The 26711-nt window shown below is 47.3% G+C and overlaps 1 protein-coding gene across 1 annotated transcript in view; it reads left to right on the top strand.

Moving 5' to 3' along the window:
- LOC142575919 (uncharacterized) overlaps positions 1-25391 on the top strand; it is an 86794-nt gene extending 61403 nt beyond the window's left edge. Inside the window, exons 4-5 of the mRNA XM_075685732.1 lie at positions 20226-20333; positions 25225-25391. Of these exons, the coding sequence (XP_075541847.1) occupies positions 20226-20333; positions 25225-25265 (149 nt within the window). The 3' untranslated portion in view covers positions 25266-25391. The remainder of the gene's footprint in view (positions 1-20225; positions 20334-25224) is intronic.
- Positions 25392-26711: the final 1320 nt, after the last annotated feature.

The following is a 26711-nucleotide window of genomic DNA, read 5'->3' as shown; positions in this document are numbered from 1 at the left end:
ACCAAAATCATGACCCAGCACCATTTGCAAACTTGTGGAACTCATTATTCATTCGCAAGTCATTAACTACCTCGAATAGTTTAATATTTAAAATACCAGCACGGCTTTAGAAAAAAGCTACTCTTGTGGCACACAGCTCGCCGGATTTCCTCGCCACTTGTATTCACACCGGATTCCAGGCTGACGTCGTATTCCTAGACTCCTCCAAAGCTTTTGATCGTGTACTTATTGCAGACTCTTGGCCAAACTTTCAAAACTTGATATTCATCCCCATATTTTGGAATGGATAACTGTTTTCTTAGCATCTAGACTACAGTAGACCTCTGCTAAAAACTCTTACTCAGCCTTTAGTACCGTCACGTCCGGAGTGCCTCAGGGGAGTGTGCTCGGGCCTTTGTTTTTCCTTGTGTATATTAGCGACTTGCCTAACGGTGTTTCGTCCCGCATTAGACTTTCTGCCGATAATTGCGCACGTTATCGCAACGTTTCTTGTGATAGCGATAATGTAACTCTCCAAAATGATTTAGACACATTTAACACATAAGTGATGTTTAACGCCCCTAAATCTTAATAACATTAAATTTGTGTCTGTTACCAAACAAGCCACCCGAGTCCCCCCTTCGTCTCATTTAGAAGGTAGTAGTGTGGGACTCGTCTCAACCTACAAGTATCTTGGCGTCAATTTGCATCATGACTTAACGTAGAGCCACCACGTTTACTCCACCCTTGCAGCTGCTAATCGCTGCCTTGGCATCTATAAACGCAACTTAAAGCATGCTCCTTTTAACATACGTAAACTTGCTTACACTACACTAATCCACCCGAAGTTCGCATACGCATCTGCAGTATGAGATACGGTTAGGCATACATCGTCAACAGCATTCAATTTGTGCAAAAACGGCTGGCTTGCCTCGTCTTTCCGATTATTCATCTTACATAAGAGTTGTATCATTAAAAGCCCGTGCCGATTTACAAGAGCTAACCCTTTGCCGTATGTCAGCACGTATTTGCCTGCTTTACAAGCGGTATCACCATACATATCTTCAAGGCGATTTCTTTACGTCACCGTCTGTCGTCTTTCGACGCCTTGATGAGCATATCAAAATCAAGGCCTTACCGTGCGACATGTTACAATATTCACAATCTTTCACACCCTTGACTATCATTGAATGGAACAGCTTGCCTTCTGATATTGCCACTAACCCTGTAAAATTTTACGTCGTGTTACATACTGTTAATTAGTTGCTTTTTTTATTAGTTTTTGCTTGTTTGTTATGAGTTGCTACTATATACTTCTATTAAAAAGTGAGATTCCATATTTTCATCATATGATTGTGCGCAGCGCATTACCTACTTTTTCTTTAATTTAATTATATTATTTTAACACTCGTTGTTTCTTTATAGCTGAATTGTGTTAGCAGACCTTTATTCTTTACTTCAACCTATTGTTGATTGCGACTGCTACTTTGTAATAGTTTTTATGTTTGTACAGCCTCCCCCTCCCCCTATATAATACCCTTAAAGGGGGGCCCCCTTGAAGGGACTGTGAATAAATAAAAAATAAACATGCAGAACGTAGCATACTCATTAATTCTAGGAATACTATATGAAAATCTGGCGCTAGTGTTCGCGTGCACCTGCAGTATGGCGGTTAAGACATCATATGAATGATTGGAAGTACATGAATTCGCATGAAGTTCCTTCCGATTTCGACCAATCTGCGTAAAGCTTCATCACAAATTTACATTGCCGCAAGTGTTCGCCTTCTTTAGCCTCTAATTCCTGCCATTATAAAATGTCTTCAGGATATTACAAATGAATGGGAGCTTTCGTAAAATCGAAAATAATAAACAACGTGGAATCTGGCTGCTCAGATCATTTTTATAGATATAGCGGCGCACGTACTCGTAAGCATTGAGAGTAAGTAGCCCGCATGTCACACACCAATCCTTTCTACTGTCAGTCACGCCTCCATCAAGCAATGGACACCAATTTGGCGTAGCATCGAAAGGAGGGAAAATAAATGTAATAACAACTTAGCGCTGGCGGCATGGCTTACTCGCAGTAGGAAAACCTCCCCAAAACTGAAATACGAGCATTTTATTTCGGCAAAGCGCTGTCCAACTTCAAGTACCGTCAGATTAGACCAAGTTTTGTATCTGCACCAGTTTCACATAACATCTGAGACTGTGTCATTCCGTTGTTGTAACAGCACGACGCCTGATAATCTCGAAGGCTTTACATTTAGCGCGCTGCGATGCCGCCGCTTGTGCTTCCACAACCTGAGCTTGAATGCATAGAAAATGCCTTTTCTTTTTACCCACTCCAGTTCCGAGTATAAAGAGCGTGCCTAGTCAAGTGAGAACTTCAAAGCAACCGTTGACATCGCTTAGCAGGGCAGTGGACGCCGAACATCGGAAGAGACCAGAAGCCACCATTTCTTGGACACTTCCTATAGATGCTCTAAAGATTACATAATGAAATGACTTAATTGTGAACTGTATAGGTCTAACAGCTCTAAACACTGCTATGCCAGAACGCAACATATCTGAACCCAAACAGCATTTAAAAAAAGAACGCTCCAACGTTCTCTCTCAGTGAATCCATGACAAATCGCAGCGAAATCCATGTCGTACACACGGTTCCCACGGTTCACATTTCTTAGTCACTGGGGCTTATATGTTTGTGGAGTAGTCCATGTTTTGGTGGACTTTCTTCTCAGGCGCGCATCTTTTAATACATCCCAACAATGGTGGATGAAACAACAGAACGCAAGATTTTCCTTTAGTAGAAACTCTGTATGGCTCGGAGGATCCCTGCGCTGCGTTGATTGTCTCGAAGACAACTGCATTAGCTATCATCACCGTCGCCACCACCCCAAGTCGACGTAAAGAGCCTTGCACAGGAGTCTTTGAACTCTCCTGTCATTGTAATTTGAAAACTTGCTGTTCGTAGTAAGCTGTTCATGATTTTTGGTGTTATTGCATGGTGGACAGTTGCATGACAAACTATCTGCGTTAAAACTGTTCTCGATAAATATGCCTGGCAAACTGCAAGACATGTTGCTTGGCATTGTTGACGAGGATTGAACCCTCGGTGTGTACTTTGATGAAAAATTGGCATCGGACACGCAAGTAAATCACGTAGATTTCAGAGAATCTAAAGCAGTGGGTATTTTAGCTTAACTGCATTTTTTTTACTTTCAGCCAGTGTCAAGCTACAAATATAATACTTCAATGCTCTTTCATTTGCATTGGTGTTTTTTGGTTTGGAATACTACCACAAATACCCACTTAAATGACATTCATGTCCTTTACTATTTGCGACGTAGGCGGAAAGCACTACACTATGCCACACACATCTGCTATATTGAGGAATTTTCACCTAATTCCTCTAAACAATCTCTATTACAGCGAAGCTGTATATGCCTAGGGTTCCGTGCGGGTTACCACCCAACGCTTGCGTCGGCGTTTACATAAATTTGACGTCAGGAGATGGGAATAAAAACAGAACAGAATAGTTTTCGTTACACGGCCCAAGATTACCGTTGCGCACGCTGCCGTGGCAACGCCAGCTTTCGAAGTGGGGTGTGACGTCCCTAATCTTTCGCATATAAAATAACCAGCCTAGCAACTGATTTGAATATTGTTGCAGCGCCGCTATAGGCGGCGGCGTGTTGTCAAAATTGCGATTACTCCCATTCCCATATATATACCATTACGCCAGCATAGAACTACTATTACTCTAAAGTCATAAAGCATTGCATACCACACTCAGCTGTTGTGGTGGTTTTCAACATCTTCGCTGTTCATCCGCCTTCACAGAGTCCCATAATTCTTTTTTCGTTTTTTTCTAATTTAGATCTTAGGTATAAAGAAAGTCTTTAGTGTCCCAAGGCATCACCTTTTTTGCCTGCTGAATTGAACTGTAAGATATATGCATACTCGTCACTAAAATCTGAAGTTTTAATAATACGTTATACCAGAACAAAAAGTCGCAGTTTTCCCCGAAAGGCGACTTTCGGGGAAAGGCGAATTTGGTATTGCATCGATTGCAATACCAAATTAGTAGACAAATGAAGTAAGGATAGTAGTTTTATCGGCCGCATAAAGTTGTAAACATAGGCATACTAGCTAAACTAACAAGCATGGTGTCACGCGCGCACAAGAAAACATGAACACATCTCACTCGATGACCGTGGAAACTCGCTGTCAAAACTCTGGACATGGCAGCATCAGCGAGAGAATTCAACTTCGCGCGGCCGCTGGCATCAACGCTGAGCGAAAACAGCTCGCGGCGGACTCTGCACACGTTTCAAGACACAGAGGCCCGGGCGGGCGCGCGCGGCCAACCGCGCCTCCCGGAGTAGAACGCGCTTACACCCCCGCCCCCTTCCCTACCCACGACGGACCTTGTTCCCGTCGCAGATGGCTTTTTACATACAGCGGCCCGGACGCGTTTCTACAATTGCTAGTAGGTACAGCGGGGCGTGACGTTTCTCACGGCGCTCGACGTTTCTGCGCAGGCGCGAGTAAGAGCGGGTGCGAGAGAGAAAATCTGGGGGCCTTTGGTCCTTGAATATGTGAGTCTGCCTAGGCACTGCGGGCGAGTTTTCTTAGCGTGTGTTGTATGTGTTTGTCCCCTAGACATGCCGGCATTGCGGAGTGCGGTCCTGTTTGTTTACGCTTCGCCGCTGGCTGCCGGCGCGGTGAGGCAGTGGGCACGGACGCCCCATTTGGGGATCACTGTGTCTGAAGGGGCAATGTTCTGACTGGTGTTGTATAAATCGCGGGTCGCTTTTTTCGTCGGAACGATAGATTGCATTTTTTTACAAGCATTGCTCCAGGAGGGCACATGTAACCGGCAAACGGAGGCCTCAGGAGAGCACCTGAGGTTATAATAAAGCAGGCGGCGCAGGTCTCCAGGGCACCCAAGGGGTAGCGGGGGGATGAAAGCTGGAATCAGGGCGGCCCGTGGGTTGGGGCTGCGGAGGCCGAAGTGTGCCAGGGGTTGTTCGCTTAAAAATTTGGCTGTTGTTACGTTTCGCCCACGACGCGCGGTAAAGCCGGCGAGGATACAACAGACACCAGGGCTTCGTTCAAAGCGGCAGACATTTTGGCCCGTTCGGCGCCGCCGCTACGTCTCCCCGCCAAGCGCGTCCAGGCATGTTCCAATGCCACGTGTCTTCGGTGTGCGTGTGTGTGTGTGTGCATGTTGGTGCCCACGCTTGTCAAAGCGCGGCAGCCGGGGAGAGGAGCTCCCTCAACTGTGAAGCGAGGAGGTCTGACCGGCCCGGCGGATGCGTCACCCACTCATCCCAACGTGCCCGAGCGGCGCCGGCCCTGCGGATGCGTCACCTACTCATCCCAACGTTCCCGAGCGGCGCCGGCCCTGCGGATGCGTCACCTACTCATCCCAACGTTTCCGAGCGGCGCCGGCCCGGCGGATGCGTCACCCACTCATCCCAACGTGCCCGAGCGGCGCCGGCCCGGCGGATGCGTCACCTACTCGTCCCAACGTGCCCGAGCGGCGCCGTCACGTGCGCCCCCTTCCAGAGACGTTCCTTCTTGCCCTCGACTCCGAGAGTATAAGAGCAGCTGCTCCCGGACGCCGAGGGAGGGCTCCGATTTCTTCTGTTGAGTAAAGTGCACTCCCGTCTCTCTACTTCGGTCGTCCTGACCGCCAACTCTTTGCGATGTTAGAATAAACAAGTTGTTTTGTTGTTACCAGTCGACTCATGCTTTGCCGGGACCTTCGGATGCTTCCAGTTGTACCCCAGGCCGCCAGGCCAACGCTACCCTTGGGGCTTGCGACTCAGGTGCAACAACGGGCGTCAGCGCCGAGTTCCCAACAACTCGTGCCACCGGCGCGACTACAACAACTGTCTGCCAGCGGTGAGATCGCGACAACGGAGGCCAGCAGCGAAGAGATGCAGTTGACTGTATGCTGAGCAGCTCAACGACGATCCGGGAGCAGTGCAACGAGCCCTGTGTGATGACTGGTTGCCTGCAGCGGAACGACTGCGCTGAACTCTTGGCTGCGAGGTTTGGTGAGTGCGGGACTTTCTTCTTCTGAGCTTTGCCAGGCTTTTGTTAGTGTCAGAAACAGAGCTGGTAATTGTGGTTGTCGTTGCTGCCGGGTTAGTTTGCGGCAAGACAATAATAGGCAGTAGAGAAAGCAGCATTCAGAGCAGCCATGGATTTGAAGTCGTTGCGCAAACCGAAATTGTTGGAGCTTGCAAGAGAGTTGGGTCTGGATGTCTCGGACAAACTCAGAAAACCAGAACTGCTAAAGGCTATTCTTGAGTTAGAGGCCGAGGATGACGAGCTGTCGGAATGCCTTGAGACTATTGAGGAGAGGTCAAAAAGACAGGAGCGCGAACTTAAAGAGCAAAAAGAGAAACATGAGCGCGAACTTAAAGAGCAAAAAGAGAAACAGGAGCGCGAACTTAAAGAGCAGAAAGAAAAAGAAGAGCGCGAACACGCTTTGGAAATGAAGCGTCTCGAGGTAGAGATGGAACGCGCTCGTAATGGAAGTCAGGCACACGGTGCAGGAGAACGAGTATTGTTCAAAATGACTGACCTGATGCGGCCGTTTAAGCTTGGAGAGGACATTGGTTTGTTCCTGGTTAACTTTGAGCGAACGTGCGAGAAGCAGGGGTTCTCTCGGGAAACGTGGCCACAGCGCTTGCTCACTTTGTTACCCGGCGAGGCGGCCGACGTAGTCGCTCGCTTGGATAGAGAGGAGGCAGAGGATTTCGACAAAGTGAAATCGAGTCTGCTAAAAAAGTACAGGCTGTCAGCGGAGGCTTTCCGTCGGAAGTTTCGGGAAAATGAGAAAGGCAAAAGTGAGTCATATACGGAGTTTGCGTACAAGCTTATGTCAAACATGCAGGAGTGGCTCAAAGAAGAGAAAGCGTTCGGTGACCACGATAAAGTTCTGCAGTGCTTCGGGCTGGAACAGTTTTATAGTCGGTTACCTGAGAACGTGCGGTACTGGGTCTTGGATAGGCCAGACGTTTGTACGGTGGCTAAAGCCGCTGAGCTAGCCGAGGAGTTTGTGACGCGTCGGGCTCGCGGAGCTAAGGACGGTCAAAAGGGTGAATTTGGCTCGAAGTTTGAGAGGCCGAAGTTCACACCCATGAGAGCAAAGGGGAACACACGTAGTGCGGATGCGAGTGAAAGCAGTGCGACCGAACCTAAGGAGACGGCGGCAGCCGAAGCCGAACGCAGAAAGCGGTTCGAGACGAGGCAAGCGCGCGTTTGTTATACGTGCCAGAAGCCGGGTCACTTTTCGGCGCAGTGTCCGGAAACAACACCAAAAGTTGTGTTTTTGTCAATATGCAGCACTGACGAGAACATGAAGCTTCTCGAGCCTTACATGCGAGACCTCCTCGTGAACGGGAAAGAGTGCCGAGTGCTTCGCGATTCCGCAGCTACAATGGATGTAGTTCACCCGTCTTACGTAGAACCCCATATGTTCACGGGCGAGTGCGCATGGATCAAGCAAGCCGTGGAAGCTCATAGCGTGTGTCTGCCGGTAGCAAAAGTGCTTATTGAAGGACCTTTCGGAGCGCTTGAGACGGAGGCGGCAGTGTCATCTATGCTGCCCCCACAGTACCCGTACCTATTTTCGAACAGGTCCGATCACCTCCTGCGCGAGAAGGGGCTTTTGTTTGGTGAGGCTAGCGTTCAGGCATTAACCAGATCGAAGGTTCGGGAGCTCGCTGCAAAGGCGGTAGTTGCGGGGCCGACGTTATCAAACAATGAAAAAGGGTCAGAGGCGCAGCAAGCCGATATTCAGAGCACGCCTGAACTGAATAAAATTGAGTATGTAACGTTAAAGGCACCAGATACTGGAGAGGAAAATCCCGATGCGGGAAAGTTAGAAGAGCTATCTGCAGATTTGCTCATCGCGCCTACGTCAGATGGACTTAATAGGTTGCTAAAAGTCAGCCGGTCGGCTTTGATAGCCGAGCAAAAGAAGGATGGCAGCCTAGAAAACATACGCTGCATTGTCAAGGAAGGTATCGCCAGGAAAAATGCGCGTTTTGTGGAAAGAGGTGGAGTCCTGTACCGGAAGTATCTAGACCGCAGAGGAGTGGAGTTCGATCAGCTGATCGTGCCTCAATGCTATCGTCAGGATCTGTTGCGCTTGTCGCACGGGGGTTCGTGGTCCGGACACCTAGGAGTTAAGAAAACTAAGGACCGTCTCTTGCAAGAGTACTATTGGCCAGGGTGTTTTCGGGACGCAGACCATTTCGTGAGGACATGTGACACCTGTCAGCGGGTGGGCAAACCAGGGGACAAATCGAGGGCGCCGTTGAGATTGGTACCTATCATTACGGAGCCTTTTAGACGGCTCGTTATTGATACAGTGGGACCTCTGCCGGTAACAGCCACGGGGTACAGACACATTTTGACTGTGATCTGCCCAGCGACAAAGTTCCCTGAAGCAGTGCCGCTTAAAGAACTCAGCTCAGTTGAGATAGTCAATGCACTACTGTCCATATTTGCGCGAGTTGGTTTTCCTGCGGAAATCCAATCAGATCAGGGCACAGTGTTTACTAGCGCTTTGACGACAACTTTTCTCGAAAGGTGTGGGGTAAAGCTGCTACACAGCTCAGTGTACCACCCACAGTCGAATTCCGTTGAGAAGCTCCACTCCGTCATGAAGCGCGTGTTGAGAGCATTGTGTTTTGAACATCAAACTGACTGGGAGCTGTGTCTGCCTGGGGTGATGTTTGCGTTACGGACTGCGCCGCATGCGGCTGCGGGGTTTTCGCCAGCTGAACTGGTGTACGGTCGCTCGCTTCGGTCTCCGCTTCGCATGCTTCGAGAATCGTGGGAAGGCAGGGGCGACGACCCAGTCGTGGTGGAGTACGTGCTTAAGCTCCTCGAACGCTTAAGAAGGGCACAGGAGTTGTCAGGTGAAGCAATGGCAAAGGCCCAGCAGAGGGCCAAGGTTTATTATGATCGGACCGCCAGGGCCCGTCGTTTTGAGGTGGGCGATGAGGTCATGATATTGCGCACATCGCTAAACAACAAACTAGACGTGCAGTGGGAGGGCCCAGCACGAATTGTTCAGAAACTGTCGGACGTTAACTACGTGGTGAGTCTGCCAGGAAAGCGGAAAGCACAGCAAGTTTACCACTGTAATCTGCTCAAACCTTATAGACAAAGGGAAGCAGTGGTGTGCATGATGGTAAACGTTCCTGAAGAGCTCCCGGTCGAGCTTCCGGGACTAGGCTCAGTGGCGAACAGGGAAGACACCGGTCAAGTTATTAGTGACTTAGTCAGTGGAGCATCGCTGTCGCCTGAGCAGAAAACCGAACTACACCAGCTCTTACAAGAGTTTCAAGGTCTGTTCTCTGAGAGGCCTGGTAGGACTTCTGTACTTACTCATGATATAGAACTTACCTCCCCAGAGCCAGTACGATCCAAGGCGTATCGGGTGTCACCCCGCCAGAGCGATATTATGGAGGCTGAGGTAAAGAAAATGCTACAGCTCGGTGTTATTGAGGCAGGTGAGAGTGATTATACCTCCCCTTTGATTTTAGTTGAGGTACCGGGCAAGGAACCTCGTCCTTGCGTCGACTACCGCAGGCTTAATTCCATCACTAAGGATCAAATTTATCCGATCCCTAACATCGAGGAGCGCCTTGAGAAAGTTAGTAGCGCTCAGTTTATTTCCACCCTAGATCTTGTCAGGGGTTATTGGCAGGTTCCACTTACAGAAGAGGCTAGTAGGTATGCGGCGTTCATTTCACCAATGGGAACATTCCGTCCTAAAGTGTTGAGTTTTGGTTTGAAGAACGCGCCATACTGTTTTTCAAGCCTCATGGATAAAGTGTTGCGGGGACAGCAAGAATTCGCTTTACCGTATCTAGACGACGTAGCGATATTCTCCGCATCCTGGTCTGAGCATATGGCACACTTGCGGGCAGTGCTAACCCGCCTGCGCGAAGCGGGCTTGACAGTCAAGGCTCCTAAGTGCCAGTTAGCACAGGCCGAGGTTGTCTACCTCGGTCACGTGATTGGTCGGGGTCGTCGCCGCCCCTCTGAAATAAAGGTGGCCGCTGTGCGAGACTTCCCGCAACCGCGCATGAAGACCGATATTCGGTCGTTCTTAGGTGTCGCCGGCTACTATCAGAGGTACATCCCCAGGTACTCTGATATCGCGGCTCCCCTGACGGATGCTCTAAGAAAGACAGAGCCGCAAACAGTCGTCTGGGACGAGACAAAGGAAAGAGCTTTTAGCGCCCTAAAGAGTGCCCTAACAAGCCAGCCTGTGCTACGATCGCCAGACTATACAAAAGGGTTCGTTGTTCAGTGCGATGCTAGTGAGCGAGGCATGGGCGTTGTACTGTGCCAACGGGAAAATGGAGAAGTAGAACACCCCGTCCTGTATGCTAGTCGTAAGCTGACCAGTCGTGAGCAGGCGTACAGCGCCACCAAGAAAGAGTGTGCGTGTCTCGTGTGGGCCGTTCAGAAATTGTCATGCTATCTAGCCGGCTCGAGGTTTATCATTGAGACGGATCACTGCCCTCTCCAATGGCTGCAGACCATCTCTCCCAAAAATGGCCGCCTCCTGCGCTGGAGCCTCGCTTTGCAACACTATTCCTTTGAGGTGCGTTACAAAAAGGGGAGTCTCAACGGTAACGCCGATGGCTTAAGTCGAAGCCCCTAACGTAGGAATCAGCCTCAAAATTGTTTGTTACTGATGTTTTTCTTCCTGAGGCAGGATTTTTAACATATTGCTTTTGTTTAGTGTTTCAAAGTGATGACGTGCTTTCTAGTGTAATTTTCCAATTTGTGGACGCGTTCTAAGTGCTGCTAGACTACTGTAAGGAACTAGGCAGTGGTATAGAAGGGGAAAGAGCCTGGCAGGGCTTAGTGAGGGTTGTGCCGTGCTTGCTGACTGAGCGGTTGAGTTTCAGCGTAGTTCTAACGCTTGCCGGGAACGAGAACAAAAATGTGAACTCTCCCGAAGTCACTTTGCAGTGTCCTGTGCGAACCTGAACGTGAGAACGAGGCCTTCTCTGTGCGCTGCGCTCAAGAAACGTCGAGGGACGCCCGACTTCGGTTATGAGCATCATCGAGCGACATCCCTCCGGACAGCGGATGCAGTCCCCTGACCATCGGGATCTCCTTCCCCCGGCGGGGCGGTCTGTTACGTTTCGCCTACGACGCGCGGTAAAGCCGGCGAGGATACAACAGACACCAGGGCTTCGTTCAAAGCGGCAGACATTTTGGCCCGTTCGGCGCCGCCGCTACGTCTCCCCGCCAAGCGCGTCCAGGCATGTTCCAATGCCACGTGTCTTCGGTGTGCGTGTGTGTGTGTGTGCATGTTGGTGCCCACGCTTGTCAAAGCGCGGCAGCCGGGGAGAGGAGCTCCCTCAACTGTGAAGCGAGGAGGTCTGACCGGCCCGGCGGATGCGTCACCCACTCATCCCAACGTGCCCGAGCGGCGCCGGCCCTGCGGATGCGTCACCTACTCATCCCAACGTACCCGAGCGGCGCCGGCCCTGCGGATGCGTCACCTACTCATCCCAACGTTTCCGAGCGGCGCCGGCCCGGCGGATGCGTCACCCACTCATCCCAACGTACCCGAGCGGCGCCGGCCCGGCGGATGCGTCACCTACTCGTCCCAACGTGCCCGAGCGGCGCCGTCACGTGCGCCCCCTTCCAGAGACGTTCCTTCTTGCCCTCGACTCCGAGAGTATAAGAGCAGCTGCTCCCGGACGCCGAGGGAGGGCTCCGATTTCTTCTGTTGAGTAAAGTGCACTCCCGTCTCTCTACTTCGGTCGTCCTGACCGCCAACTCTTTGCGATGTTAGAATAAACAAGTTGTTTTGTTGTTACCAGTCGACTCATGCTTTGCCGGGACCTTCGGATGCTTCCAGTTGTACCCCAGGCCGCCAGGCCAACGCTACCCTTGGGGCTTGCGACCCAGGTGCAACAACGGGCGTCAGCGCCGAGTTCCCAACAACTCGTGCCACCGGCGCGACTACAACACTGTCCGCGATAGCGGGCAGGCGAATACACCCCTGGCGAGCGCAGGCCTCGGCGAGCCCCAACCCACGGAACAAGTCCGGGTTTCAGCTCTGATGTCCTCGTTGCCGCTTTGATGTCCTGGAGGCGCCGCAAATTATGCGAAATAATGACACGTTGTTTCAATTAGTACAAAGGACGATTGAATAAATATAATTACGTTCAGCCGCCAACTTGCGACGCTAAGTTCGGCACAACCGCGCCCCGCGACTTCTGCCGACACGCCTAGGGACAAACGCATGCAACACGCGCTAAGAAACTCCTCCGTAGTGCCAAGGCAGAGTCGTATATTCAAGGAGAAAAAGCATCCACATTTCCTCTCTCGCACCCGCTCTTACACCGGCATGCGCGCAAACGTCCGTCGTCTGCGCAAGTGCCACGCCCCGCTGTACCTACTAGCAATTGTAAATACGCGGCCCCGAGCGGGCGAGCGCAAGCGCGCGGCCGCATGGGCCGCCCGGAGAACGCTGACCCCCTTTCTCCCTACCCTCCGCCCGGAGCCTTGAGCAGGACAGAAGACGGCTCGCTTCCGCCCTTTCGTGCGCAAGGAGATTGAGCCACAATCAGTGGCGTACAACTATTTCTCGAATAGGGGGGGGGGGTGGCAAACCGCACACGATGTGGCCTCTCTCTCATATATATATATATATATATATATATATATATATATGAATCACTATTACAATGAATGAGAGAGCCTGGAAATGCTCGTGTCCTATTTATATTTAACAGACACACCTATTTATCAATCACTGAACCTGAACTGAATCACTCATGCTGAACCAAGGGGGCCCGAAAAGTTATTTGAATTACATTTGTTTCTTGCAGCTAAACCAAAAAGGGAATAAGTGCCTCACAGAGGTCCCGGATATCGCCCACTATGTTGTCCAGTAGAAGCAGTATAGCGAACATAAAAAGTGCACTTTTTCTACAAAACAATTTTAATAATTAAACAAAGGATTGTACTTGGTGTTTAAGTCTACAGCACAAATGTATCGCTAGTTTAGGTAATGATATTGTTGAGGTTGTACGCAACGAAGTACAATCAACATAAATTACTCGCAATATTCAGAAGAAGAAAAGACAGATGTGGTGCGACCTTGGAGAATCACAACCCGATTTCGAGCAAAGCTTTTTCTTTCGAACAGTTGAAGTAAAAGTTTAAGTTTCTTGCAATTACATCGCATACTTTAAAAAGTTGCCCATATAAATATGACTGTTCCGTTTGAAAATTCGCATGCTTTGGGGGGAGGGCTTCTTGTTGGTAATCTTTAAAAAGCCAGTAATTCATCAACACGCATGTTACTCCGCCGTAACATTTACCATGGCGTCCTCCGTCCCTCCCCTCCCCCAGTCAATTTTCGCAAGATTTGATATCGGTTGAGTTCACAGTTCTCCCGGGGCAGCGGGGTAAATTCTCTTGCTCGCAAAAACGCATTGATAAAGCTCCGGATCCCTTCCATGCGCAATTTACTGCAAATGCCCTATTAAGTCCCCTATCTTTGAAGTTTACCTACATATTTCCCATAATGCGCCCTTTATTTTTGCCAAATATTAACAAATTGCCTTGTTTTGTTCACTGAGGACATCGACCAAACCAAGTCGGAACATGTTATGACACCTGAAAACATTGAAAAGGAATACGACGGCTCAATAATTATTTGCTACGCTTCTAACCCGACAAGGAACGGAAATAATTTGTCACACATTGCATTTACCATGTCACCTCTCTCCTTTCCACAATATATAAACCTGTTGTGACCTATAGCTATGTCGGGACACTGGGAAACATAGCTGATAGCGGCCATATCACACGCTCTCACATTTGAATAATAATTTTTGTACAAAAGCTTTGTTTGATCCAACGGCACTCAGCTTCGCACATAACGTTTCCATATCGTACCACCAATTTTCGCTAAATTGTTAGCCTACGCAGCATTGCAGTCTCAGTATCTTGTCACCATTAAAAATCAAATCAAGGGCCCTATAACGCAAAACTATTCCAATATGTTTTTATTCCAATCTCCTGACGTCAAATTTGCGCAACCACCGACGCAAGCATCGGGCGGTCACCCGCAAGGTTGTCCGAACAGACCAAACGCTGTCGTCGTTCATAGGAGGTCACTTTTGTTTGCTTGAAAAACAAATAACATTGCATACACTGAGCGGCTTGTCTTATCTAATTGGCTGACAAGAGGCGAGGAGCATGCTCAAGTGCAGAGGGATTCGATGGGGCCGAGCCACTGCACTGAAAATCGATATCCGGATGAAGAGGGTGGTGCCGGCGTCTGCGATTGGTCCGCTTTCCCTTACTTGGCTTGAGGTAGCTGGTCGAAAATCGCGGCGGCGTGCAACGTAAGGTAAAGATTGCAGCTATGACGGATCCTCATCAAAGAAAAGTTAGCAGAGCGAGGTCGTAAACATGCCGAAAGTGCTTGAGAACGTTACACGGCCACGCAAAAGGGTTTATTGTACGCAAATAAGCCCGTGCTTTCCGGCAGGTGCGAGTAGCCAGTGCCTGAGCGATCGGCGGCAGCCATCTTTTATGCCTTTTGGAACGGGGCAACCTGCGGCTATTCAGAAGAAAATTCAGTTTTATTCGGCATATTAATGCACCTTTAACGCGCACGCGTCACTTTGACGCGGTGAGTTCGTGTGGTTTTGTGACGTCGCGTAACAGGCAGGTGAAGTGGGTGCAGCCCGAAAACTTTTGACCAATAACCGAGGGCTAATGGCGAAAAGGCGTCGAATCAGAAATAACTATTTTTCTTTTGTTCGGTCAAATCATGCATAATTAGTGTGTACACATTATATCAGATGGGGAGCTATCGCGGTTTTCGTGACGTTGCGTGACAGACAGGTGAAGTAGGAGTGGTCTAAAAAAGTTTTTGACCAATCGCGGAGGGCTGATTGCATAATTGGAATAGGAAAATTTTGAATAGTTTTACGTTATAGAGCCGCAGCTGTAGTTCTGTTGGACTTTTCAGCGTGCAGCCGGAAACGCCCGCGTTCAAAAGTGTGAGGGGGCAACTGACATACTTTGCCCCCCCCCCCCGCTTTTGACAGTTGGGGGGGCACGTGCCACCCGTGCCCTTCCTCCCCCCCCCGGTAGATACACCTATGGCCAAGATCGTCGGCTCACGCTTGCACGCTTTCACTCGCACGTACCGCAAACGGCGCGCGGCGACCATGTGATCGCTCTTGGACTTTATACGGAACCTCACTGCGATGCCCACGTCATAAATGCGCTCGCAATAAAAAATCGTCGAACATATGCTTCGGCACACACTCCTTAAACCACTAAATTACATATATGCGAAAATGGACATGAACACTGTTAACTAACGAATATTAGGTACAATGTATTGTGAAATATGAGTGTGCATTTTTGACAAACTTGCATAAAATTTAACTACGATACTTCAAAACACACACTTAACACAAAAGTACTTTGTTTTTTGTCATTTTATTGCGTGGTACGTCAATATTAAGAGCCCGTATGCACTCACGTTTGTTTTACAATACGTCAAACTTTGCTTGCTCGGTATAACAACGCGGTATACTATACTACGTTTCACTGTAACACGTTCATCGTTATCATCATCATCAGCCAATTTTATGTCCGCTGCAGGACGAAAGCCTCTCCCTGCGATCTCCAATTAACCCTGTCCTGCGCCAACCGATTCCAACTAGCGCCTGCAAATTTCCTCATTTCATCGCCCCACCTTGTTTTCTGCCGTTCTCGACTGCGCTTCCTTTCTCTCGGCATCCATTATGTAATCCTAATAGTTCAGCGTTTATGCAGCCTACGCATTACATGGTCTGCCCAGCTCCATTTCTTTCCCTTAATGTCAATTAGGATATCGGCTATCTCCGTTCGCTATCTGATTCACACCGCTATCTTCCTGTCTCTTAACTTTACGCCTAACATTCTTCGTTCCATCGCTTTTTTCGCGGTCCTTACTTAACTTGTTCTCGAGCTTCTTTGTCAATATCTAAGTTTCTGCGCCATATGTTACCACGGATAGAATGCGTTGATTGTGCACCTTTCTTTTTCAAGGATAGTGGTAAGCTTCCAGTCAGGATCTGGCAATGCCTGCCGTACGCAGTCCAACCCAATTTTATTATTCTGTAAATTTCATTCTCATGATCAGGGTCCCCTGTGAGTAATTGACCTAGGTAAACGTACTCCTTCACAGACTCTAGAGGCTGACTCGCGATCCTAACTCTTGGTCCCTTGCCGGGCTATTGAGCATTATCTTTGTCTTCTGCATATTAGTCTTCAACCCCACTCTTACACTCCCTCTGTTAGCGTCCTCTATCATTTGTTGTAATTCGTCCCCAGTGTTGCAGAACAGGACAATGTCATCTGCAAATCGAAAGTTGCTGAGATAATCGCCGCTGATCCTCGCTCCTAAGCCTTCCCAGTTTAATAGCTTAAAAACTTCTTTGAGCGTGCACTGAATAACATTACAGTGTCTTCTTGCCTGAGCCCTTTCTTTATAGGTATCTTACTACTTTTCTTCTGAAGAATTCATGTATAGCTGTAGAACCTTCGTGGGTATTTTTCAAGATATTTACGTCAGCCTCCTGTACTTCTTGATTACGTAATGCCTCTATGACTGCTGGCATTTCTATCGAATCAAAAGCATTTTCGTCATCTATGAAAGCCATTAGAGAGGCTGATCGTACTCTGCAGATTTCTCGATTACCTGATGGATGACATGGATATGATCCATTGTAGAGTATCCCTTCCTGAAGCCGGCCGGTTCTCCTGGTTGACTGAAGTGTTGCCCTTATTCTATTGGAAATTATCTTCGTAAATATTTTATGCAATACTGTAAGTAAGCTATTGGGCCTGTTTTTTTTTTTTCAATTCTTTAATGTCTCCATTTTTTGTGGATTAGTATAATGTTGGCATTATTGCAGTTCTCTGGGACCCTTGAAGTCGTGAGACATTTCGTATAAAGAGCCGAAAGCTTTTCAAGCATGATGTCTCCTCCACCTTTGATTAAATCGACTGTTATTCCACCTCCTCCTGTCGCTTTTCCCCGTTTCGTGTCTTGCAAGGCCCTTCTAACTTCATCGCTAGTTATAGAAGGAGCTTCTGTAACCTGTTCTTTACTACTTCGAATGGAGGTTGGCTCTTCCACATTCGAGCTTTCAAGACGTATAACGTTCCCTGAAGGGCCCGAAGTAATCAGGAAAAAAAAGTTATCTGTCTGCAGATTGCTTTCGCGAGAGACACTGGGTTGATCGGCATTTAGTGACACACCCGCGTTTAAAACGTATACTAGATTTAAAGACGGAACAGCTGTCGTTCAAGCATACCGGGCTAAACCCGTCTGGTGCAACACCACTACCTCCACCATGCATTCCCCTCGATAAGAAATGTGGCTTTCGCGGTTGTAAATTGAATTTCAGAATGGAGACAAACTTAACCAGACGGACGAGAATGAGAAATACACAGGACGTTCGTTCTCTTGCTACGTCTTTGCTATCGCAATTGGAATATGTCGCAATATTGAAATAAGCACCAACTAATCCGACTTGTCGGTTCTCCAATCATATGCACTGCATGCTTAGAAATATTTAAACTATTAGACTGGGACAGCTTAGAAGTGAGGATCAAGGGAGAGTATCTCAACAACCTTCGGTTTGCATATGGTATTGTCCTATTCGTTGTCCTATTATTTATTAAGTAGTAATTGTCCTATTCAGGAACTCTGGAGATGAATTACAACAACATTGCCCTGTTCAGCAACGCTGGCGACACACTGCAACGAATGACTGAGGACCTTAACCGAGAAAGTGGAAGAGTAGGGTTGAAGATCAATATGCAGAAGACAAATATAGTGCCATATAGCCTAGCGAGGGAACAAAGATTCATAATTACCAGTCAGCATTTAGAACCGGTGCAGGAGTACGTTTAACTAGATCATTTACTCACAGAGGCCTCTGATCATGAGAAGGAAATTTACAGAATAATAGAAATGAGTTCGAGTGCATACTTCACGCATTACTAAATCCTGACTGGGAGCTTACCGCTGTTGTTTAAAAGAAAAGTGCACAATCATTGCATTATAGCGGTGCCCCCATGTGAGGCAGAAGCTTGGAGGTTAATAAAGAAGCTCGAAAGCAATTGATGGGCCGCGCAAAGAGCGATGGAACGAAGATTGTTAGGCGTAACGTTAACAGGATCAGAAAGCAAACGGGGATAGTCAATCTTCTATAGTCGACAGTATGTGAAAATCCTCCTGTCCGACGACGGTCGCACTGACGGCAAACGTCGCGTCGGGAGGGCCAGCACGTTTCGGGAGAGGGAGGAAAGCCTTCCTTTCGCAGGTTGCACACGGGAATCGCAAGCGTTATCAGCACCACCAGCAATTATATGGCAATTATATGGACACATTATAGCGATTATATGTACACTCCAGGCGCATTTACACCACCGCCGTCACAGTCGGCGTCTTCGTGATGTTCCGTATAAGTTCCAAGGGCAATAACATCGTCGGCGTGCACCGTATGCTGTATGTGGAAGTGAAAGCGTGCGAGGGGGAGCGACGGTGGTGGCTCAATCTCGCGCGCGCAAGGGAGGAAAGCAGGGAGAAACGCGCCGTCTTCCGTCACGCGCAAGGCTACGGGGGGAGTGGAGGGCTGGGAGGGAGTTCTACTCTGGCGGCTGCTGCGTATGGCGGGGCCGCGTGGCCCCTATCTTGAAATCGATATGCGATGGAGACAGAGTCTGGGTGCGTCGACGGCTCATAGCTTCGTGTGCGCTGTGTTCTCGCCGCTCAGTTCGCGTGGAAGCGATAGGCTGCACATAGGTCACTTTACTCGCTGCTGCTGCCGCGCTCTCTCATTCCAGCGTTTTCAAAGCGAGGGTACGCGGTCATCGAGTGAGATGTGTTCTATTTGCTTGTGCACGCGTGACGCCATGATTGTGAATTTTTACAAGCACAGTGTAAGCGAATGTTTACAAGTTGTACGGCCGATAGAACTACTATTCTTACTTCGTATAGCTATCTATCAATTTACTGTCGCAATCGATGCTTCTCCTTTCGGGCAAAACTGCGACATTTTTGGTCACCAGCAAGTGGCGAGTGTGGAAGGCTGCGCCGCCGCTCCCGTTTTCCCGCGCGTCGTTGGTCAAGCATGTTTTGCCGTGGCAGTCGCCGCGGTCACGTGTAGCCCAGCTGGTAAGCCGGAGCCCCTTTTTACCTAGCGTGTTATTCTCTTCGAGGGAACGCTCAGTGATGTCAACTATAGCGATTGCAACTATAAGTTACAATCATAACAAATGCTTTCCGATTGTACACGTGGTTGTCGTCCACTGTTTCTTCGACCGTGTTTCTTCGACCGTGTTTCTTCGACCGTTTCTTCGATGGGTAGGCGTGGGCTAACCGCGATGCGCTGTGTGCCTAGGCGTAGCGCTGTTGGCATCCACCTTCTTCCTACATATCAAGAGAGAAAAACCTAGCTGGGCGGGCCATGTAATATGTAGGGTAGATAACCTGTGGAGCATTAGAGTTGCAGAATAAATGCCAAGGGAAGGGAAGCGCAATCAAGCATGGCAAAAGATTAGGTGGCGTGATGAAATTGGGAAATTAGGCGCAAGTTTAAATCAGCTAGCGCAGGACAAGGGTAATTGGAGATCGGGAAAGGGCCTTCGTCCTACAGTGTACATAAAAATAGGCGGATGATGAGAACGAATCCAACTTTCTTCTTTAACCGGAAATTGAATCCACGATCTCGTGCTCTAGATCAGAACGCCCAGCTACAGAGCGAGCGGCGGTTAGAGTTACTGAAATGATTTTCAGGATGGCTCTAGGATTGATTTCACTTCCGGATCCGCCAGTCTCTTCCGCATTTCGCACGCGTAATTCTAGCTGGTTGAGGCACACGCGCTATCTGGTCAAGGGCTTACCAACGGGCTATATCTATAGCTAGCATTATCTATATGTGACGCACGCAAGAGGCCCCGCGGCTACGTGCAGAGCCATTGCGCACACGAAAATCCGGTTACTTCAAATATCAGGCACTGTTACGATACTGACTGCGAGTGAAATGGGCCGCGTAGTTCGTCTGCCGAGCACGTGAGCGTCAGCAGCAAAAGCGCGCGGCGGTGAAACCCTCGTGTCGTCTGATTTTCTCGTTTCTCTTTCCATCCCAGAATGCAACGACCTGGAATGTTCAATGTACTGCGGCCGAAAATACTATCATCAAAGACCCGTTTCAGGAAGATGCGAAGGCCTCGATTGCATCTGTTCCTGGTTTGTCGGTAATTTGCTTTTTGCGTTCCATCATGTGCGTATATATATATATATATATATATATATATATATATATATATATATATATATATATACACACACAGGGTGTTTTCTTTTTTTTTTGCGGCACCAAATTTTTTCAAGATTGCCTATGGCAGATAGCACAATTAATCTAAATTACTCGATGAGGCGGCCATTACTCCTACGAGAAATCAAAACGTTCAATTGAATAATTAATTTGATTACGCTAAAGAACTTTTTAATGAATTGCTTTACGCCACATATTTCAATCTATGCATTATAGCCGCTGAGATGGCACGACGTATCCACTTGGAACAAATTCTCTGCACAGCACCAGTTTCGAGATGATAATTTTCAAAGTGTACGTCGAAATGCCTTGATGTTCGAGTTACTTTGGCGCTTCAATGCATAAACCAGTTGTTTCTTAAAAAGTAACTTAAAAATTCAAGCCGTAACATAAGAAAAATAATATGTGTTCCGTTCGGGCGTACGATTGTTCAAGCATTCAAGTACCTGAAATTTATTTATTTTATTTAGAAAATACTGCAGGCCTTGTAGTGGCCCTTGCAGGAGGGGCAGAAATACAGAAAAAGACAACAACAAGGAAATGCAAGAATACATGAGTAGCAAAACAGTAAGAGCAACAATTAATTACATTGGAATGATTGCAGGGAAAAAAAAATTAAACAATTTCAGAAACACTGCAACAAAACAAGATAAAAAGGAGCAAACAACACTTTTCAACTGTCGCATGTTCAGCTTTCAACGCATGCAATGCTGTCAGTGTCAATAAGAAGCGATATGGGCAAGTTATTCCATTCGGTTATTGTGCGAGGAAACAAGGAATATTTAAAGGTGTTATTCCTGGCAAAATACGGAGTTAATGACTTGGCGTGCCGGTGCCTTGTTAATCGCCCTGTTAGTGGTTGTATGTATTGCTGCGGATTAAGAGATAGCCGGTTATTCTGAAGCAAATAGAGGAACTTAATCCTTTCAATCTTCCTCCGCAATTTTAGTGTTTGTATATTATTCATTTTCATTAAGTTTGAGGGAGAGTCTGTTGGACGGTATTTAGAAAAAATAAAGCGCACAGCTTTTCGCTGAATTTTTTCTAATGCATCGATGTTGCGTTTCGTGTGCGGGTCCCAAACAATTGCCGCATATTCTAGTGTAGGCCTTATAATGGTGTTGTAAGCCAACAGCTTGGTTTCCGGAGGCGCCATTTTTAATTTATGCCTGAGCAGACCAAGTTTTCTTAAAGCTGAAGCACATGTAGTAGAGATATGTTTATTCCAGGAAAGATCGTGCGTTATGATAACCCCCAGGTACCTATATTCCTCGACTTCGGATAAGGGTTGAGATGCAAGATCGTAAGTAAACAGTAAAGGGTACTTTTTTTTAGTAATTCTCATAGAAACTGTTTTATTAATGTTGAGCTCCATGTTCCACTGCTGGCACCAGGAATTAATGCTCTGAAGGGTAGAATTTAAGAGGACTTGGTCTTCGTGGCATTTAATTTCATTAAATAAAACACAATCATCAGCAAACAATCTTAATTGAAGGGGTTGAGCGATTACTTCTACAATATCATTAATATATATTAAAAATAACAAAGGGCCAAGCACGCTTCCTTGAGGAACACCGGAAGTAACTGGCACTTCATCTGAAGAGCAGTCGCTTATGCTGACGAATTGTGTGCGCTTAGTTAAGTATGCAGAAATCCAGCTAATTAAGTATGGCGGCAGTTTTATTATTTCGAGCTTCTCAATTAGCTTATGGTGACAAACAAGATCAAATGCTTTTCTGTAATCCAGAAATACAACATCAATCTGACCAGGTTTATCAAGAATGCTAGCAAAGCTGTGGATGACTGAAGCTAACTGAGTGACGGTGGAAAACCCCTTCCTAAAGCCATGCTGTACCGGTGTGAGGATGCTGTTGTCACTTAAGAATTCTTTTATCTGGTTAGCTATAATATGTTCCAATAGTTTGCAGCAAGATGAAGTAAGGGAAATCGGTCGATAGTTCGTTATTAATGTCGCTTCGCCTTTCTTAAGCACCGGTACAACCCGAGCCGATCGCCAATCTTTGGGAAGGGCGTCTGAAGATAAAGATACACCAAAAATGCGCACTAGAAAACGTGCAACCATTTCTGCATAGCGGCACAAAAAGGCATTTGGGATGTTATCCGGTCCTGGTGATGATTTCGTTTTTAAATTTAACAGCATAGAAACCACACCGCTCGTCGATATAACAGCAGGATCAACATAACAAGGGGTACGGCTGATGGGTACATGGTTCGGGGCACTTGAAAATACGCTGTGAAAAAATTGATTATAATGTTCTGCTATACATCGCTTCTCAGTAACCGTTACACCATTGTGTACAATGCAGTCAATGGGTTTCTTTGTGCTAGCTAGATGGTTCCAGAATTTTCCTGGTGCACTGCGCATAAAGCTAGGCAGGGTATATTGAAAATACCGTTGCTTAGCCTTGAATACAGCCTGATTCAAGGCCTCTTGAATGTTCTGGATCTCAGTGCAAAGTGCATGCCGTTGCCTTAGCCTTTTTAGTTTTCGTTTAAGTTGCAGTACTTTTCGTGTAATCCACGGATTACGTTTGGACTTCTTTTTAACTTTGTTTGGAATAAAGTTATCGAGACAGAAATGGCACATTTCTTTGAACTTATTCCAGAGCACCACGACGTCATTCCCATCAAATTCACTCCGCCTGTGATCTAAGTAGTCCAAAACACTTTCATCTCTGGCACGGGAAAAATCCTTTACAATCACTGTTTTATCAAGGGCAATATCGCAACGGTCCATGGGACACGAAAAGTATACAAGTTCATGATCCGAAATACCTTTTTCTACAGAGGTGACAAAATTTTCAATAGAGCGACTAATAAAAATGAGATCAAGCATAGTTTCACTATCTTCTTGTAAGCGCGTCGGCTGTGTCACAATTTGTTGCAAGTTATTAGTTAGCATAATATCAATCAAGTAATCGACATTCTGATCGTAACTGTAAGCAGAATAATCCCAGTTAACGCCAGGCAGATTGAAGTCACCAACGAGAAGTATTTTATCCTGAGAAAAAGTCGACATATGCGCATAAAGGTCATTTAGGAACTGCGTAGGTGACTGAGGTGCGCGATAAACCGCGAATAATAAAAAGGATCGTCCCCAACAGCGAAAGTTTAGGCTGATACTTTCGTGATTTTCAATCTGCCGAAGTAGAAAAGCAGGTATGCTATGTTTGACTAGTACAGCTACACCGCCTCCTCTGGAAGGCCTGTCACGTCGAAATACTTGATAAGAAGGTGGAAAAACGCTTGTGCTATCAATGTCATCGCACAGCCAAGTCTCAGTAATCACAACAACATGTGGATCGTAATTTAAAAGGGTAGCCTCAAGCAGGGCACTTTTGTTCACTACGCTGCGCGCGTTTATGTTTAAAACCCGTAGATTCTTAGTAGTCGAACTAATTCATTGAGGGGCGGATGAGCTTTGACGAGTATTTAATTCTATTCTGGAGTTAGTGTTTTCGTCCCACATAAACAATTGTCCATCCACTCGTAGCTTATCATTGATAAGTTTTACTTTCTTGCCCAGTTCTTTCTCGCTTTTTGCACTCTCCCACAAAAGTTTCCGCTTTCTGCGCGTGTCCTGAGAAAAATCGCTTTGAACTGACGTTCTCGATCCTTTAAGCTTGTATGCGTTTTTCAATACTTCCTGTTTCTCGTTATAATCTTGAAAATATATTATAACTGGCCTATTTTTGCTAGGTTTGCCCAACCGATGAATTCTCCCTACCGAGTTGCAGGTAACATTAAGTTTCTGTAAAAAGATGTCCCTCAAGACTTTTTGCTTCAAATCAGTAACAGTTTCGTCACTGCCTTCTTGTACCCCGAAAACAATCAAATTTGACCGCCTGCTCCGGTCCTCTAGGTCAATGATTTTTTTATGCAGAAGATTCACCGATTGTTCAAGGGATGCAACGCGAGCACCTTGTTTATTGATTTCGTCGAAACGTAACGCCATATCTGACATTAACTTTTCCATCGTGCTTTGCTGAGTCCTAAGTGCCGCCACTTCGGCGATAAGTTTGTGTTGCCCTTCTAACAGTTCTTTCAGAAGTTCTGCTGTCTGTGGACCAGGGTTCAATTCTACATCCCCGCAAAGAAGAAGCCGACACACAGAATACACATTGTACGCTATGATAATGCACTGTTGTGGGCATGGCACGACCAATATACTGCGGCAATCACTTCTAAGCGTAGTAAAATATGAACTAACCTGCGCGATACAGAAGAAAGGCTTAGACATCATGCCGAAGCTCGGTCTGCCATGCCCACTGAACTCGCAGAGCTGTAGTTGTTCCTTTATAGTCAGGCATGATGACGTCACTTGGTCCCGAGGTGGCGCTGAGGATGCGTCGCAGATGATGTCCTCGAAAACGAGGCACTGCGTCGCTGTTCCCGCTGTCCACGAGCAAGATTTATCCGGCGGTATCTTGAAATGGCCAGACAAATGATGAAGCGGCGTTGACGCTCCGGCTAAGCTCAGCAGAAAAGCCTGCGCGATACAGAAGAAAGGCTTAGACATCATGCCGAAGCTCGGTCTGCCATGCCCACTGCCCAATGACTGGATCCAAGGACAGATCTGCCTATATATATATATATATATATATATATATATATATATAATCTACGTATGTATGTATGTATGTATGTATGTATGTATGTATGTATGTGTATCAATGCAGCGATAAATCTAGGCTTTAAGCTTTTTAACACCTTGTATATAGATGCGCTTGTTGATACTTACACAGTTACCCACCAATGCCACTAATCTGTCTTTTTTTCTTTTTTTACAGGCTATAGTATGCACAAGCATCCCTTGCCGCCTTACGACTGAAATCGGCACCACTTTGCATCGCTTGAAGCCTGCTGAAGTTGTGGTCGTTATGGTGAAAATCACAGAACACCTAGGCATACAAAAACTGACCCTTGTGTGTTCTGGTTAATAAATTATAAAGCTATACGGTCGGGAGCATCAAGAAAGCTAGTTCATATTACTCGTGTTGTCCGACGATATCATTTAAGAATTACGGTAAGGCGTTCCAAGTACAACTGCGCTTTTGGAACGCACACTCGCTGGAGTTTTTTTCTCGAGTTTCCCCTCTCTCTAAAACCCGCCGCGGTAGCTCAGTGGCTACGGCGTTGCGCTAGAGCTAGAGGTCGCGGGTTCGATGCCGGCCGCATTTCGATGGGGGCGAAATGCGCCAACGCTCGTGCACTTGTACTTATGTGCACGAACGTTAGGAACCCCAAGGCAGCCTAAATTAATCCAGAGCTTCCCACTACGGCATGCCTCCTAATCATATCGTGTTAGTTGCACTTAGAACCTCAGAATCTACTTCCTTTCTTTTTTTTCATTTTCTCTGTTACTTCTAGCGCAGTAGTCATCTTCGTCGCCCACACAGGTCGTTTCTGTGTAGCTGCGGGCACAAAAGACGTGCCTCTAGAGCAGTGTTTGCAGCCGTAGAGCGATGATGCTGTACTCTTAAAGAAGAAAAAAAAATATCCGTAGCATTTACTAACGGAAGATCAGTAACTGACATATGTTGCTGGGTTCTCAGTAACGGAAATGTTAGTTAGAATAAACAGGTAGACATGCTCCTTGTATTAACGAGGACCGACCTCTGAAAAAACGTTAGTCAGCTACAGGTCAAAAATGTAGCGGCAAGCACCCCTCATAGGAAGCAGGTATGCTTATGCGCATCACGTCATATATGCACAGCCTGTCTCTCTCCTTCGCTTTTAAAGCGAAGCTTTCTCTGCCTCTTCCTTCGACTTTTCCACTGCTGCTGCTTCCTTGCACGCCGCGTCCGGGGTGGTTGAGAGCTCACTGCAGGGGTACGAACTAGGCGGCGTCAACGACGTTTCGGTAGAGCGGGGCCACAGTGCCCTCTGACACCCCCTGGGTGACGCCACAGGGCCCTTTGGACGCCGAAATCAGGCGTGACTCCCCGCAAAAGCACTGCAGGAGCTGCTGCGTTTGCCTCAATGCTCACGCGCAACAGCAAGGACAGTCCAGGGAGGAGGTAAGGAGAACTTTAGAGAGGGACTAAAGAGTAGGAGGCAGGGAATAGGCACAACCGGATCTCATACCGGCGCAATCAGAAAACGGGTAATTAACCTTACCCCTCTGCGCTCATGGCAATTCACCTAGCATGACATGAGAGAAAGAAAGTGCGCTGTTGGAAAGCATTGCTCATTTGGGTTCTCTTCAGTAAAGGAATGAGGGGATGAATGACACGTCTCTCTGCGCTCTGTGTACTACGTGGACAAGCACAAGTGG

Source organism: Dermacentor variabilis, chromosome 1 (assembly GCF_050947875.1).
Source record: "Dermacentor variabilis isolate Ectoservices chromosome 1, ASM5094787v1, whole genome shotgun sequence".
In the NCBI taxonomy this organism is placed as follows: Eukaryota; Metazoa; Arthropoda; class Arachnida; order Ixodida; family Ixodidae; genus Dermacentor; species Dermacentor variabilis.
The sequence above is the reverse complement of the archived record's forward strand: the minus strand, read 5'-3'. Positions and strand labels throughout refer to the sequence as shown.